At 43.9% G+C, this 16,751-nt stretch overlaps 1 protein-coding gene and 1 pseudogene across 1 annotated transcript in view; one reads left to right on the top strand and one right to left on the bottom strand.

The window, feature by feature from the left end:
• SVOP (SV2 related protein) overlaps positions 1–9,613 on the bottom strand; it is a 52,344-nt gene extending 42,731 nt beyond the window's left edge. The window contains exon 1 of the mRNA XM_037052334.1: positions 9,367–9,613. Within this exon, the coding sequence (XP_036908229.1) occupies positions 9,367–9,401 (35 nt within the window). The 5' untranslated portion in view covers positions 9,402–9,613. The remainder of the gene's footprint in view (positions 1–9,366) is intronic.
• LOC118991341 (40S ribosomal protein SA-like) lies at positions 9,443–16,671 on the top strand (annotated as a pseudogene).
• The last annotated feature ends 80 nt before the right edge of the window (positions 16,672–16,751 follow it).

Genomic DNA, 16,751 nt, shown 5'->3' with positions numbered 1-16,751 from the left:
CACATTCCTCTAAGGAAATAGTATGGCTGGACCTGGGCAGGGTGGTCCCTGCAGATGAGAGATTTCAAGTCTGCAACCCACTGAGAAAGGGGTGGTGTGAAATGGGTTCCAGGAGGGGACTCTCTGTCTCCAAGAAGCCACCCCAAAACATAAACGGTCCCCCAGGGCATTCAAACAAGATGAAAAACACAGGTAATTATTAGGCAAAGGAAGGAGGTGAACATTGACTCACATTATTATCACTTCATTTTCAGGGATGGAGGGAAGGTCCATGGATCACCCTCAACTCTGAGGGTGACGTCGGAGAAGGAAACGACCGTGTGGGCAGACAATCTTCCCTGACTACTGATTTTATCACATCCTCTCCTGAGGGACTCTCCGGGACTCTGTGCTTCTTTCGGTGACTAATAGCAACCACTACAACCTCTTTGGAAGGTAATCTGTGATAGCTTTCAAAATTTAAAATGCTCCGGGCACCCACCCAGATTGCCTGTGCTGGTAATTCATCACAGACCTAAGAGGGTAGGGATTTACCACCCAAATAACAGCTGATGAGGACTATTAGCTTGCTGTGAGTCAGGTCCAGGGTTTGTGCTTTGATTGTCTTATTTAACCTTAACTTCCACTATCCCCATATTGCAGACGAGAGCACTCAAGAACAGAGGGGCTGGGAGCTTGTCCAAGGTCACACAGTGGGTGTCTAAGCCAGACTTTGGCAAAGCCACCCGACTTCCCAGAGTCCCTACTCCCAGCCACTCTTGCAGGTGCCATTCACCCCTGGTGCTAGCAGGCTGGTTGCCGCTTTGCATGTGATAATTATTAACTAAATGTGATAAGTATTAACAAAACTAGAAACAATCCTCAGGAAAGGAGTGATGAAATAGATTACGGCACATCCACCGAAGGAAATGTTCTTTAAAAAAATGTTTTTGAGTTGCTCTGTATCACAACAGCCAAAGATGGAAAGAATCCAAGTGTCCATCAGGGGAGGAATGGGTGAATGGATAAGCAAAGTGTGGTCTATCCGTACAACGGATTGTTAGCCTGCCTTAAAAAGAAAGGAAATTCTGACCCGTGTTACAACACGGATGGACTTTAAAGACATGACGCTAAGTGAAATAAGCCTAACGCAGAAGTACAGATATTGTCCACCTACATGAGGGGGCCAAGAAGAGTCAGAGTCAATGGACAGAAGGCATGTGCTGGAGGAAGGGGTGTGCGAGGAGTCGGTGTTTCCTGGGCATCGAGTTCCGGGGTGGAGAAGATGGACAAGTTCTGCAGATGGGCGGTGGCCAAGGCTGTGCAACCATGGGAATGGACTTTACCGTCCTGCCACTTTAAATGATCCCAACGGCAAACTGAATGTGATGTGTATCTTACCACAACACACACACATACGGAACCATACACACAAGTTCATCGGCGAGAGCCAACGGGAAAAATTGTTGGGCCTCATTATTAAATAAGCTAGCGTGTGACCCCCATGACCTAGCCACGGAGACTGACGTGTGGTCTCAGACATCCCCTGGGGGCTTATTAGACGTGCAGTCTCTGCCCCTGACCCAGACCTTCTAAATCAGCATCTGCACTTCAACCAGGTCCCCAGACAGCCTGTGTGCAGTTCAAGCAAGTCTGAGAAGCGCTGCCATAGATTATTTATGTCTAGAGCCTAGACCTTCTGGAAGGAGACGTAGGGAGGTGAAGATTGGTTGCTTCTGGGGAGGAGCAATGCCTGGAAGCAAGGCTTGCTGAAGCAAAGGGGATCTGTTTACTTTTTCTTTTCCACCTTTCTGTAACGTTTGCCATTTGTAACCTGGGCGTCCACCCATTGGTAATCAATACCCATAACAATGGTGACTGTTTACAGAGCTCTTGTGGATCGGGTGGCATCTGCTAAGCATGTCACATCTGTGAAACAGGGTCGATGGGATGACAGGGACCATCAGGAAGATGAACTGAGCTTGATGAATGGGGAATGGTGGGCACTGAGCAAATGTTAGCTTCCCTCCCGCCCGGGCTTCACCCAAGCCACCTTTTCTGCCTTGAGCATGGAGTACATTGACCTTTGTGAAATGTGACTTTGAGAAAGTGGCTTAGCTCCCTGCAGTTTTCAACCAGGATCTGTCCACATTCCTGGCAAACCACAGCAAGCCGGGGCACCTTTATTTATGAACGCTTGTTTTAACACAGTCATAAAAGGAGGCCTCTGACATTAAATTAGACTCGGAGAGCCAAGCTACATCTTCAGTCGGCTGCATTTCTAAAAGTATGCATCTAGTACACGAGCCAAGATTTCCCAAGGGGGGGAGAAAAAAAGAAATACGAAAGAAAATAGCAGCGGCATATGTTAAATATATGAGGGCTTCAAAACAGGCTGGCTCGCAAGTCCTTGGCATTTGTGGGGTATAGATAGCATATAATTCACCAAAATAGCTGGGAACATTTATTTTACATAATTTCACTATTTAAAGAAGAGAGGAGCTTGAGGAAATAGCTGTCGATGTAAAGATCTGAGCTGCACCACCCTGAAGTTCATTCACCTCGTCCCTTAGGTTGGGGTCTGAGACTCGATTCAGGTATTTTAGATAAAGAAGATTTTTTTTTTTTCCTGTTTTCATCTGAGTTTTCTGGACCTTTATCTCCCGAGCTCATGAATCTATCAGACTGAAGAGGAAGCTTAAACCTGACTGTGATCATCTCAGGCTGCCATTGAAAGGCTTGTGTGAAGAGCGGTGGTCTGCCGCAGGGAAGAAGGGAGCCCAGCTCTGCCACAGAGTGACCTGGGTGTCAATCCCCTGCCTAGGCCGTTCAGTGGCCATGGGGCCCTGGGTAAGCTACTTTACCTCTCTGAGTCTGTTTCTTGCCTGGTCGAATGGAGATGAAAATTCTTATCTCTCAGCGTTGCCATGGAGACGAAAGGAGGCAACAGAGAGAAAGCACCATGCAGCCGTCTCCTCAGTCAGAGGAAACAGAACCTGCTTCTAAGTCCTTCTCTAGAATTCAAAAAATGAGTCCTTAGTAGGGTGATCATGGACGCAAAGAGTTATCAAGGAGACAGTCATGTAGCCCTGGCTGGTGTAGCTCAATGGATTGAGCGCGGGCCTGTGAACCACACGATCGCGGTTCGATTCCCAGTCAGGGCACATGCCTGGGTTGCAGGCCAGTTCCCAGCAGGGGACTCACGAGAGGCAACCATACATTGATATTTCTCTCCCTTTCTCCTTCCCTTCCCCGCTAAAGATAAATAAATTAAAATTAAAAAAAAGAGAAGACAGTCATGTAATCACTAAGTCAAAAATGCGTTCTCCCAACCTCCCCGATTTAAGAAGGGGATGGGGAAGCAGGGAGACACATACAAGGAAACAAGGCTATGTCTGATCTTTCCAGGTGGACGCAGCCGTGTAGCCACCGCTCTTAAGCAGAATGATCAGATTCTGCTTAAGAATCTGATGAACAGATTTTTCTGGGCTTTCATCCATAAAGTTTTAATCTCTCGGCTTATATATGCTGGTCTACACTGGAATCCAGTATCAGATGGAACCCTGGTGCTTGGGTACCTCAGACCCCTGCCGTGTGCGGCTGTCCCTCTAGTGTGGGAAGATGACCACTAAACGATAAATGAGTAAATCGTATGTTAGAAGGTGAAAAGCACTATGAGAAAGAGAAAAGCGGAAGATGGTGCTGGCAGATGGGGAGAGAGGGCGGCCTTGTTTTCCATTGTGGGGAAATACACGTACGATTAAACTGGCCATTTAGCCATTTTCGAGAGTGCAGTTCGGCGGCACTAAGTATGTTCGCGAAGGCGGGCAACCATCGCCACCATCCAGCCACAGAACCCTTTTTATCTTGCAAAACTGCAACTCTGTACACATTAAACAACTCCTCTCTCCCTCCTACTGCACCCCCTGGCAAACGCTATTCCACTTCCTGTCTCTATGAACTAGGCTACTCCAAGTACCTCATGTAACTGGTATCAACAGTAGTTGTCTATTGGTGACTGGCTTGTTTCACTGAGCCCAACAGTGTTCTCAAGGTTTATCCATGTTGTAGCAGGTGTCAGGATTTCCTTCCTTTTCAAAGCCGCATAATATTCCATTGTATGGATAGAGAGACCACGTTTGTTTATCTACTCACCCATCAAGAGACATTTGGGCTGCTTCCACCCTTGGGCTATTGAAAATAATGCTTCTATAAATGAGTATACAAATATCTCTTCAAGGTCCTGCTTTCGGTTCTTTTGTGGGTATATACCCAGAAGTGGGATTGCTGGATTGTTTGCTTTATTTTTAATTTTTTAAAAATATTTTATTTATTTATTTTCAGAAAGAGGGGAAGGAAAGGAGAGAGGGAGAGAAATATCAATGTGTGGTTGCCTCTCATGTGTCCCCCATTGGGAACTGGCCTGCAACCCAGGCATGTGCCCTGACTGGGAGTCAAACCACGACCCTTTGCTTCACAGGCCCGCACTCAATCCACTGAGCTTCACCAGCCAGGGCTAGTTTTAATTTTTGAAGGAACCGCCATCTTGTTTTCCACAGAGGTTGCACCATTTTTCATTCCCACTAACAGTACACAAGAATTCCACTTTCTCCACATCCTGGTCAACACTTATTATTTGTATTTGTATTTTTTTTTTGCAAAGAGCCATGATAATAGTTGTGAGAGAGGGTTCCAGTCTTAAAGAGGGTGGTCAGGGTAGGCTTTGGTGAGACAGTAGCATTTGAAACTTGACCAAGATGAAGCAGAGACTCTGAGGAAGAGCTTCCTATACAGAGAACAGTGGGTCCTGAAGCAGGAGTCTACCTGGAATGTTTGAGAAGCACCAAGGAGACCAGAGTGGCCGCAGCAGGATGAGTTGGTGGCAGAGGGGAAGACCCAGGTGGGACGGGAGCCATGGGAGGGTTTTGAACTGAGGAGGAACACGTTCTGACTTCTAAAGAACCCCTCGAGATGCTGTGTTGAGAAGGGGCTGCCAGGACATAAGGGCAGGAGCAGGAAACCAGTAAAGTGACCACTGCAATACATCAAAGTGCGAAGTGATGGGGTGTTGAAACAGGAAACAGCAGTAGACGTGGAGAAAACTGATTGGAGTCTGGATACAGCTTAAAGGCAAGTCCAGGGGGATTTCTCAGTGGACTGAAGTAAAATATAAGAGAAAGAAGAGTCACACTTGACTCCAAAGTTTCCGGCCCAAATGGGATGATGGAGTTACCATCAACTGAGATGGTTGAGGCTAGAAAAAGAGCAAAGTAGAGAGGAAAGATCAGGAGTTCAAGTTTGGACATGAACTTTCATTAGCTTTCAGCAGGATATTTTCTTAGTGTTCTAAAAAGGAGACCTCAGCTTCCTGGCACTTCACTACCTGAACAAGTTGGAGGGTAAGAGAAACAAATCCAAAGTAAAGGAAGACAAGTAACATCAGTGCCATTGACTGAGCCCTTACATGGAGCCAGGACCTGGGCCAAGAGCTCCCCAGTGGTGACCGTCCCACCACGCAGAGACTGTCACTCCCCTGATTTAAAGAAGAGCTCCCAGCCTTGGGGAGATGAAGTCATTGTCCCCAAGGCCACCCAGATAATAAGTGAGAGTCAGGATTTGAACCCAGATCTTTTACCCCCATTTAAGACCAGGAGAAGTCAGGAGAAGATTCGCTGAAGTGATGGACTGAAGTTCAATCTTCAAAGAGAAGGTTTGTAAAAAAAGAGAGAAAGAAGGAAGTTGTCAGAAGGAATTGACTCTGGATTGAGTGGACATAGGATGAAGTTCTAACTCCTTGTCACAAACTACAGGGTCCTGTGCGGCTTGGTCCCATACTCCCAAGCCTTCTCCCAAGCCACTTATTCAATATGCCCCACCGGCCTGACTCGGAGCTTCGCCCCTCACACACAGTCCCCTCTGTCTGGACTGCTCCACGTCCCATCTCTCTCTTCCTGGATGACTCCTACACATCTCCGGGGACTCAGCCCCAGGGTTGCTTCCTCAAGGAAGTCTTTCCCGATCCTCTCCCTCCTCGTTCTAAAACCAGTCTCATTGTACCCTGAACTCGACCTTTTGTAGCCTATAAGACCATTCTCCTAATTACTGGGCAGTTATCTGTTCAGTGTCTGCCTCTCCTACCAGGTCAGTGCTATTGAATAAACCCTTCTGCATGTGTGGAAATGTTTCTGATCTGAGCTGTGTATAGAGCAGCCACTGGCCACATGTGGCTACTGAGCACTTGAAATGTGGTTAGTGCTACCAAGGGACTGATTTTCCAAATTTCACGTAGTTTATTTATACATTATACTTATACTATATACTATACCGTAAAGGTTATTTCACATACAAGTTGCATGATTTGGGTGTAAATTTAAATAGTCACACGTAGCTAGTGACTGCTGTATCAAACACTCCAGCACTAGATTATAAGCCTCTCAAGGGCAGGGATAATGTCAGCCTTATTCACTTGTAGAATCTCTTGTGTCAAGGGTGGCGCCCAGGTAAATTGAATGAATGGGTGAAGGTAGTCTGCAGACTTGCTTTCAAGAAATCATCGCAGAAAGGAGAGACTCAGAAAAGTCTAGCTTGCAGAAGGTCACACAGAAGGCCTAACTACATACAAAATCTCAGCTTCCTGCTTCTCCTGTACATGGTGCTGGGTCTGGGTGGACAGCAGGTGAAAAGCTGAGGTTATCTATGGTCTCTAGAGCTGTGTGAAGGAGCCCCGAAGTACAAGGAAGAGTTATTTCCTTAGACATCCTCATTCCCTTTACTCCAAGCTCTGACCCTGTAAACTACTTAGTGGCTTATAATCTATTAACACTTGGCCTCCCAAGGGTCTGAACTTATTCCAAACCCCACGCTTGCCAACCCTCTACAAGGCATTCCAACTTTTTAAACCATATTGCTCTCAGGAAATCTGCCACCTGAAATCTGTGCGTAACGTATACAAGGTGTGGTTTAAAACCATTTAAGTCATGATTTGTAACCCACTGAAATTCACACGGCTGTTACTTTTACTTTTCTCTTTAAAAAAAATAAATCAAGGTCAGCACATCTCAGGGCTAATTTTGACCTCGTTCAAATGTAGTTTGGGGTTTGCAGATTACGGTTTTTGGAAGTCCAACATAAGAAGCCAATATATTTTGTTTTCATAAATGGTGTTTCAGATGTAATGATAATAATAGTTAATATATGTTCAGTCATTTGTGTCTTCAGGTATGTAGTACATATTAGCTCACTTGAGCTTCACAATAACCCCATGAACCAAGTACTATTGTTACCCCCATTTTATGGCTAGGGAAACTGAGTCTTAGGTTAAGTCACTTGCTCAAAGTCACATAATCAGGAAGTGGCAGAGTCAGGGTCTGAACCCAAGTCTGTCTTACTCAAGGGCCAATGTTCTTAACCATTACACAATTTGGCTTCTCTAACAGATATTATATGTATTTGTGCGCATAAAATGTCAGAAGGAATAAACAAGAAACATAAAACAGGTTTGAGGAGAGACTTACTTTTTATTCTGGTGCTTCTTTTTGAACTTTACCCTATATAGATGATATAGTACTTTATCTTACATATTAATAAAGAATAAAATTTTTAGCCCTAGCCGGTGTAGCTCAGTGGATTGAGTGCCAGCCTACAAACCAAAGGGTCACTGGTTCGATTCCCAGTCAGAGCACATGCCTGGGTTTCAGGCCAGGTCCCCAGTAGGGGGCGCATGTGAGAGGCAACCACACATTGATGTTTCTCTCCCTCTCTTTCTCCTTCCTTTTTCCTCTCTCTAAAAATAAATCAATAACATCTTTAAAAATTAACAAATGCATTTTTATATTAAAGCAAAAGCCTCTTATTACTTTACCTTTTTTTAATTGAGAAAGGAATTGTGACAATAATGCCATGCCTATATATTAGTAAATTAAGTATACATGAATCTTTGAGTAATTTGCAAAGTTCACGTGCTCTGACACTGTTTGAAAATTTATGCCAGGAAAACTGCAGCTCCGATATGAATTGCATTGTTCTTCTGGGTACCAAATTTCGTATTTTAGTTTCTGAATTATTTTTTATTTTTATTTTCAGATAATATGTTGGTTTTTTTGGACATGATTATTTATGTTCAATGAAAGTAGTGTGTTTTCCTTGAGAGATCTGCACTCAGATATGTCCATTTTTATGGATTCCTACATCAACCTCTGCATATTATAAATGAACATCCTTGAGCATTTGTGAAATAATGTTGTATTACATAAGATATGTTACTTGAGGCTCCATTAATAAGCCCTTAAAATTGAAATGTGAATTAATTAAGATATGAAATGAAAATTAATTTTACACTGGTTCAGAAGGAAATATTACAATATCCTTCGGTATTCAGAGCCTCAGAGGGCTGTATCAGCCACACTTAAAGTCACTTGGGAGAATTCCTCAGTGGCTTAGAGAGAGAGAAAAAAATTGAAGTCCAGAAAATACACACATACTAACAGTATTATATCCTTCCCAACAAATCCAAATGGTGTCTGCTGTTATCCATTTGGCTAGTGCTTCTAAAAAAATTAAACAACAGTGCCTCTTAATGTTCTTTTTAATGTCCCATCCCACGCTCTTGGAATTTGCTTAATAAATCACCATCGGCTTGTGGTAGAAGAAATCCATAAGCCCCCTTGCAAGGCCCCCATCCTTTCCATTGCTCGGTTGTATTCCCTCAAGAGTCTCAGAACAAATTTGGTATCGCTTTAAAATGCCCATCCTCTAGGCAGTGCATTCCTGATGTTCCCAAGGATAGCTGTTGACACTGAGTCTCACGCTAGCTGTTACAAAAGCCTTCCATTCAGAAGAAGGCAAGAGGTTTCAGTGAGGGTGCTCAGCCCTCTCATTCACACACTTCATAAACAACCGGACTTTGCCCAAGCCTCCCCTCTTGGAAGGCATCTTAGCTTTTTAGAAACCAGTTTGCAACATCAATTATCATCTCCTTCCAAAAGACCTTGCAGAAAAATGAGGAATTTCACAGCACGGGAGAAGGGCTGGAAATAACCGATGTCATTGCATGGACTCATAAATTCAGTCCACATTTGCAAACAGGAGCTAATGCTTTCTTAAAACACAGACCTCAAAATCCCTTTAGGATCGAGAGCAATTAAAAGGGAAAACATAACACCCTGTCGGTTCCCATAAGATTCTGATGGATCTGAAAAATCGAACTGACTCAAAGATACAGAGACTGGGCTCCTGGGGTAGGAAAATGGCTTTTCTCCTCCAGGCCTAATTCTTTCCTCTGAAACAGTTCCCTTTGAATTCAAGAAGCCATGCAGCGATGCCCCCCTGCAGGTTTTCCTTTTTTAAAGGAAAGCCTGCCTGCCCCTCACTCGCCCCCATGGTACTCACGGCAGCTGCCTTAGCTGGAATAAGTCTTCCTCCATGTTCCCGCTGCGCCAGGACGAGCTCTTTTCATGGCCCTTACATGGTGGTGGTGGATGACCAGCGCTCGGGGTTTCAGCACCGGGGTACCGGACAGCTCCCGCGCCGCTTCCTCCCTCTGGCGGCAGCTGCTCGGGGGTGGAAGCCGCCAGGGACCAGCCCACGAGACAAAGCCGCTGCCGCCAGGAGACCGCGGCGAGAGTGGGCGGAGAGGAGGCGGCGGAGGGCAGAGCCGGCTGTGCAGGCAGAGGGGGCGGGGAGAGCCCTTCTGGTTAGAAGAATTTACTAGCTCTCTGGGGCTGGTGGTGTTTTACTGGGGTGCCCACAGGGCGTCCCAGCCCGTGAAATGGCTGTCGAGGTACCAATGAGCACTCTCTGGTTGGCGACGCCTCTCTAAATGTTTATCTGCAGGGATTCATTAATGTTGCGATGGGTATAATATCCTTGGAATTCAGGCTGTTATGACAAATGCACAGAATGAAAAAGAAATAATGTAGTCATGCATTCAAGTACTGTTTATTGAGACCCTACGGTGTGCCAGGCACCAGAGGTGTGACAGAGAACAAGTCAGACATGCCCTTGTCATTACGAAGCTGAAGGTCTAGTGAAATGAATCAAGAAAAATGTAAGGTAAGTATAGCAAAGGCAAAGAGTTCTCATTCATTCACCCAACAAGCATTATTAAGTGATTTCTACAGCTGTGAAGCTGGGAAATCAAGGATTAATTAAACCAAATTATTCTCCCCCAGCTAATTCAATGGGGAGTGACTACTAATGCATGTGAGATTTCTTTTACAGGGGACAAAATGTTCCAAAGTCAGATGTGGTAACAGGCACGTATATCAATTATACTAAAAGCAACTTTGAAATGCACCCTTCAAAAGGCTGAATTATATGACATGTGAGTTGTATCTCAAAAAAGCTGTTCCTTTGATAAAAAATTACTTTTAAAATTGGTTTCCAACTGTTTCAACATATAAGTAGAGAGATTTTATATAATAAGAGTATTAGCTTCTCGGGAAAAGGGGAAGTAGCATTTCCCCACTGGGTCTTCCTTTCTCTCTGGCCCCTGGCGACCGAGGTCTACAAACAGCCTGCCTCACACTGTCCAGGCGGCAGCCAGGCTGAGCAAGCCTTGCGCATGCGTATTCCCTGCCTTCACCCCCTGAAAACTTGGAGAACAGTACTTAGTACATGATAGTCAGTGAAAAAAAATCCTAGAGAATTAAATTGATACATGATGTTTTCCTTAGTTTATAATATGTAATGTTTTCTTTCATAGAAAATGGTTCTTTCTTTTTTAAGATTTTATTTATTTATCTTAGAGGGGAAGGGAAGGAGAGAGAGAGAGAGAAATATCAGTGTATGGTTGCCTCTCATTCGTCCCCTGCCAGGAACCGGGAACTGGCCTGCAACCCAGTCATGTGCCCTGACTGGGAATACGAACCGCGATCCTATGTTTTGCAGGCCCAGGCTCAATCCACTGAGCTACACCAGCCAGGGTGAAAATGGTTCTATCTTTCTAAAGCAGTGGTTTTTCACCTGCACAGGTGGGTCAGCATCCCCCAGAGGGCTTGTTACCACGCAGCTAGCTGGGCACCACTCCCATTGTGTCTAATTCAGCAGATCTGGGGTGAAGCCTGAGTTTGCATTTCTGAGAGGGTCCCAGGTGATACTGATGCTGCTGAGAGTTGCGAATCCCTCTCCTGAAGTTATATCTGGATGATATTATGAGCCGAGAAAAATATAGCTCGTATTTTTGTACCTCTGACCTTTGAGACATCCTTGGGCAGGTGAAAATATTACAAAGCCAGTTGCCTCCAGCTATCCACATTACCCACCTGCCTGGGAAATGGGGGCATGCCAAAAGCCAGATGGGTTTTCTTTCACATCAGAGTAACTCACTGTGATGTCCCTCCTCATGTTCTTTTTTAAATTTTTATTTATTAATTTTATAGAGAGAGAGGAAGGGGGCAAGAGAGAGAAAGAGATTGATTTGTTTTTCCACTTATTTATACAACCTTGGTAAATCAGGACAATGCACTAGCCAACTGAGCTACCCAGCCAGGGCTCCCTCATATTCTTTTTTTAAAAGCGAATATTTTAAAATAGAGGCTGAACTGGAGACTGACAAGCTGCCCTTTAGCCAGAAATACTGAATATAAAAAGCACATGCTATGTAAAAGCAGTTCTCCAACCAGCTGAGTTTTATCCCCTGTTTTTACAAAGACAATATTCTACTAGTTATAAAAATGGCACTTAATTTTTCAAAGTAAGCCTATGGATATAAATCGATAGGGATTCGTCCATTTGGGGAGGGGGAACAGACATTGGATAAAAAACTGAAAGGGCAAACTAAAACTGTTTACTCCAGGCTGCTGGGATTGTGCTGGGAGGTTTAGGTATCTCCTGACTTTGCCCCAGGAGCCAGCAGAAAGGGGAGGCTTGGCTAGGAAGTTAAGCCTTGGTTTAAAAATGTCAAGGCATGCAACTTCAAAGAGTCCTTTGGTCACATGTCCCATTTGGCCACAAAGTACAAGATGTCTAATCTATGACTAGAGAAGCCCTGAGAGGCTAGAGAGAACATCTGTGCAGCTGGCTTGAAAGACAAACTCTGAAACTCTCCCAGTAAAAAACTGCAATTGCTCAAATGATGTGTTTGGGGGGATGTAAAACACCCCCCTTCTAGGGCTCCCATCATGCTCATGGTGCCAACGTTTCCCATCAAACAAGAGGTGAATCGGTGGCCAGTGAACCTGTGGAGAGATAGCAAACAGGTTGTCAAACTACTCAGCTCAAGATGCTTGAGTAGTAGTTGAAGAAATGGTAGTCATCTCTCCACAACATCATCTCGCGTTTCCATTTTCACTCATTCAAAGTACTGAGAATTTCCCTTGTCAATTCTTCATCAACCCATTGATTGGTTAGGCCTGTGTTGTGTAATTTCCATATACTTATGAGTTTTCCAAGTTTTCTTCTGTTACTGATTTCTAACTGTATTCCATGTGGTCAGAGAACATAGTTGGTAGTTCTGTGTTTTCAAGTTTATTGAGACTTGTTTTTACGGCCTAACCTGTGTTCCATCTCAGAGACCATTCCACGTCCACTTGAGAAGATAATTAGATCCAGATGTTTTACAGTGTTGCTCAAGTCGTCTCAATCCTTGCTGACCTTCCGTCTGGTTGTCCTGTTCTGTCCCTTACTGAAGTCTCAAACTATCATTCCTTTTTTAAAAGAAGATTTTACTTATTTATTTTTAGAGAGGGGGGAAGGGAGAGGGAAAGAGAAACATTGATATGTGAAAGATACATCGAGTGGTTGCCTCCCATACACTCCCAACTGGGAACCTGGATGGCAACCCAGGCGTGTGCCCTGAGTGGGTCAGTTCCCAGGCTGGCAGTAATCCACTCAGCCACACCAGCCAGGGCACAACTATTATTCTTTTTTCAATTATTTATTTATTTATTTTTAGAGAGAGGGGAAGGGAGGGAGAAAGAGAGACAGAAACATCAATGTGTGGTTGCCTCTCACGTGGCCCTCACTGGGGACCTGGCCTGCAATCTAGGCATGTGCCCTGACTGGGAACTGAACCTACAACCCTTTGGTTCGCAGCCCATGCTCAATCCACTGAGCTATGCCAGCCAGGGCACAACTATTATTCTTTTTTAAAAAAAATTTTATTTATTTATCTTTAGAAGGGAAGGGAAGGGAAGGAGAGAGGGAGAGAAATATCAATGCATGGTTGCTTCTCATGCATGCCCTGCTGGGAACTGGCCTGCAACCCAGGCATGTGCCCGGACTGGGAATCGAACCTCGATCTTTTGGTTCACAGGCCCGTGCTCAATCCACTGAGCTATGCCAGCCAGGGCACAACTATCATTCTTGAATTGTCTGTTTCTCCCTTCTTTTCTGTCCTATTTTTCTTCATGTATTTTGGGGCTCTGTTGTAAGTGCATGTATGCTTACAATTTTATATCTCCTGGATGGATGGACCCTTTTGTCACTATAAAATGTCCTTATTTGTCTCTAGTGACAATTTTTTGGCTTAAAGTCTATTTTATCTGATAGTAGTATAGGCATGCCTGCTCTCTTTTGATCGCTGTTTGCATGGCGAAACTTCTCCCGCCCCTTTACTTTCAACCTATTTGCGACTTTGAATATAAAATGGGGATTTTTTTAAAGATTTATTTATTTATTTATCTTTAGATGGGAAGGAGAGGGAAAGAAACATCAATGTATGGTTGCCTTTTGTGCATCCCCTGCCGGGAGTTGGCCTGCAGGGAGCCAGCCTGCAACCCAGGCATGTGCCCTGACTGAGAATCGAACCGCGATCCTCTAGCTCAAAATGGGGATTTTTAGACAGTTTGATCACATCGTTTCAGCCATTCTGCAGATCTCTGGCTTTTTCATTGGAGAGTTTAGTTAATTTAAATTTAATGTAATCATAGCTCATGTAGAATGCACATTACTATTGTACTGTTTATTTTTAATATCTGTTTTGTAGTTCAGTCTTCCATTATTGCCTTCTCTTGTGTTAAATATGTATTTTCTAAGTGTACTATTTAAATTCCCTTGTCATTTCTTTTACTACGTATTTTTAGTTATTTTCTTAGTGGTTACCTGGAGATTACCATTAATGGCTCAATTTATAACAATCTAGTTTGGATTAATACCAACCTAGTATCAGTAGTATACAAAAAAACTTTGCTTTAAAAAGTTTAAATAAAAATAAAATTAAAATGTTTATTTAAAAAACTTTATATATCTCATTTCTCCCTCTTTTAAACTTTTATTGTCACAAATTATACCTCTATGTACTGTGTGCCCATGAACATAGATTTATAACTATTGCTTAATGCAGTTTCTTTAAAAAATTATAAATGCCTTTACTGATGCTCTTTATTTCTTCATGCGGGTTTCCATTATTGTCTAGTGTACCTTCATTTTAATCTGAAGAATTCCCTTTAGTATTTTTCATAGGGAAAGTCTGCTAGTGACAAATATAGTATTTGCTTATCTGAGAATGTCTTCATTTCACTTTCATTTTTAAAGGAGAGTTTTGTCAGATATAAAATTCTTGGTTGACAGTTTTTTTTAAAGAACAGAAGAATTTTGAATGTTATACTACTTCCTTCTGACCCCTATGGTTTCTGATGATAAGTCAGTTGTTAATCTTACTGAGATTGCTTTTGTGAGAGTCACCTCTCTCTGATTTCAAAATTCTCTTTGTTTCTTGGCTATTTTAATGTGTCTAGCTGTGACTTTCTTTGAATTTATACCACTTGGAAGTTCACTGAGTTTCTTGGATGTGTTGATTATTGTTTCCCATCAAATTTTGAAAGTTTATAGCCATTATTTTTTCAAATCTTTTTTCCTCCCTCTTTTTTTTTCTCTTCTGGGACTCCCATTATGCATATGGTGTCCCACAGGTCTCTGAGGCTCTGTTCATTTTTCTTGATTCCTCTTTGTTCTGTTCCTAAAATGAATAATCTCAACTGATCTATGTTCAAGTTCATGATTCCTTCTTCTCCCTATCCAAGTCTGCTGCCAGGACCCTCTAGTAATTTTTTTTATTTCAGTTATTCTTTTCAACTCCAGAGTATCTATTTGTTTTTTATTGTTTCTACCTCTTTATTAATATCCTCTTTGGTGAGACATTGTTCTCACTTTTTCCTTTAGTTCTTTTACCAGTTTTCCTGAGTAGGGAAGAACCCACTTCTCCAACTGTGTTTCCCTCTTACTTTCACACTCACAATATTTTCACACTCACAACACTTTCACACTCACAACACTGCTGACACCAGATGTGTGTGGTTTTCCCCTCACACCAAGCAACCCTCCATGATGCTAGCTAGGTGTCCTACCAATATAAGTCACTTCTGACTCCATCTCCCTGGAGACACTGTCATAGCCAATAGGTCAAGGGCTCAGTTTCACAAGACTGCTCCCGCCGCACTTGAGAAGCCAATTGCAAGTAGTAGTATTCCAGGTGAGCCACAACTTCTGCCTGATTTGGCTACAAACTGGAGATGCCCATGACCTCCTCCTCAAGTTTGGTCAATTTGGTAAAGTTTTGGGAAACTCCACGTCAGACAGATGCACCACCAGTTGAAGAGATACATAGGGTCAGGGCTAGGAGGGTCCTTGGTGTGCAGGAGCTTTTGGTCCCCATGAAGTTGGGATGTGTCCCTCTCTTGGTGTGGGTGCTTCTGCTAACCTGGAAACTCTCCATATGTCCTACTGTTGGGATTCCTACCTACCTGGAGGAAAACATAGAGCAATGATAACTTTTTTTAATCTAAAAAGACTTTCCATGCTACCCAGAGAGGGACCCATATGGCATTGTCCTCAGTTCCCATGTAATTTAAAGAAAAACTTTCACAAGGTCAGGAGCCCTTTATGTTCTACAAATGAAGGAGGAGGATGTCCCCACATTCCTTGCAGCAGGCGTCCATTTGGATGGAGCTAGCAACCTTCACTTCCAAGTGGAACAGCACATCTACAAAAGGAAAAATGACAGCATCTGCATCATAAATCTGAAAAGAACCTGGGAGAGGCTTCTGCTGGCAGCTCGTGCCGTTGTTGCCATTGAGAACTCTGCTGATGTCAGGGTTATATTGTCCAGGAACACTGGCCATCGAGCTGTGCTGAAGTTTCCTGCTGCCTCTGGAGCCAGTCCTGTGGCTGGCCACTTCACTCCTGGAGCCTTCCCTAGCCGGAATCAGTCAGCTTTCTTGGAGCCAAGACTTTTGGTGGTTACTGATCTCAGGGTTGGCCACCAGCCTCTCACTGAGATGTCTAAAGTTAACCTGCCTACCACTGCTCTGTGTAACACGGGCTCTCCTCTGTGCCACTGGACACTGCCATTCCTCGAGAGAGCAAGGGGGCTCGCTCAGTGGGTCTGATGTGGTGGATGCTGGCCTGGGAAGTTCCGCGTGTGCATAGCACCATCTCCCATGGACACCCATGGGAGGCCCTGCCTGATCTCTACTTCTACAGAGATCCTGAAGAGGTTGAGAAGGAAGAGCAGGCTGCTGCAGCAAAACCTCTGAGCAAGGAGGGATTTCAGGGTGGATGGACTGCTCCAGCTCCCCGAGTTCTCTGCTGTTCAGCCTGAGGTCATTGACTGGTCTGAAGGCACAGGTGCCCTCCGTGTCTATTCATCAGTTTCCTACCAAACACTGGAGTGCTCAGCCTGCCACTGAAGACAAGTCTGCAGCCCCCACTGTACAGGCCACTGAGTGGGTAGGGACGACCACTGAGGGGTCCTAAGCTGGTCTTCCACAAATGTGTAACAGAATGGAAACATTTCTAAAAATATAAACAGTTTCTTTTTAAAAAAATCTTTAAAA

This window comes from Sturnira hondurensis, unplaced genomic scaffold, assembly GCF_014824575.4.
Source record: "Sturnira hondurensis isolate 20B ecotype Veracruz unplaced genomic scaffold, ASM1482457v3 Scaffold0007406, whole genome shotgun sequence".
In the NCBI taxonomy this organism is placed as follows: domain Eukaryota; kingdom Metazoa; phylum Chordata; class Mammalia; order Chiroptera; family Phyllostomidae; genus Sturnira; species Sturnira hondurensis.
Note: the sequence above shows the minus strand (reverse complement) of the source record. Positions and strands in the feature narration are given on the sequence as shown.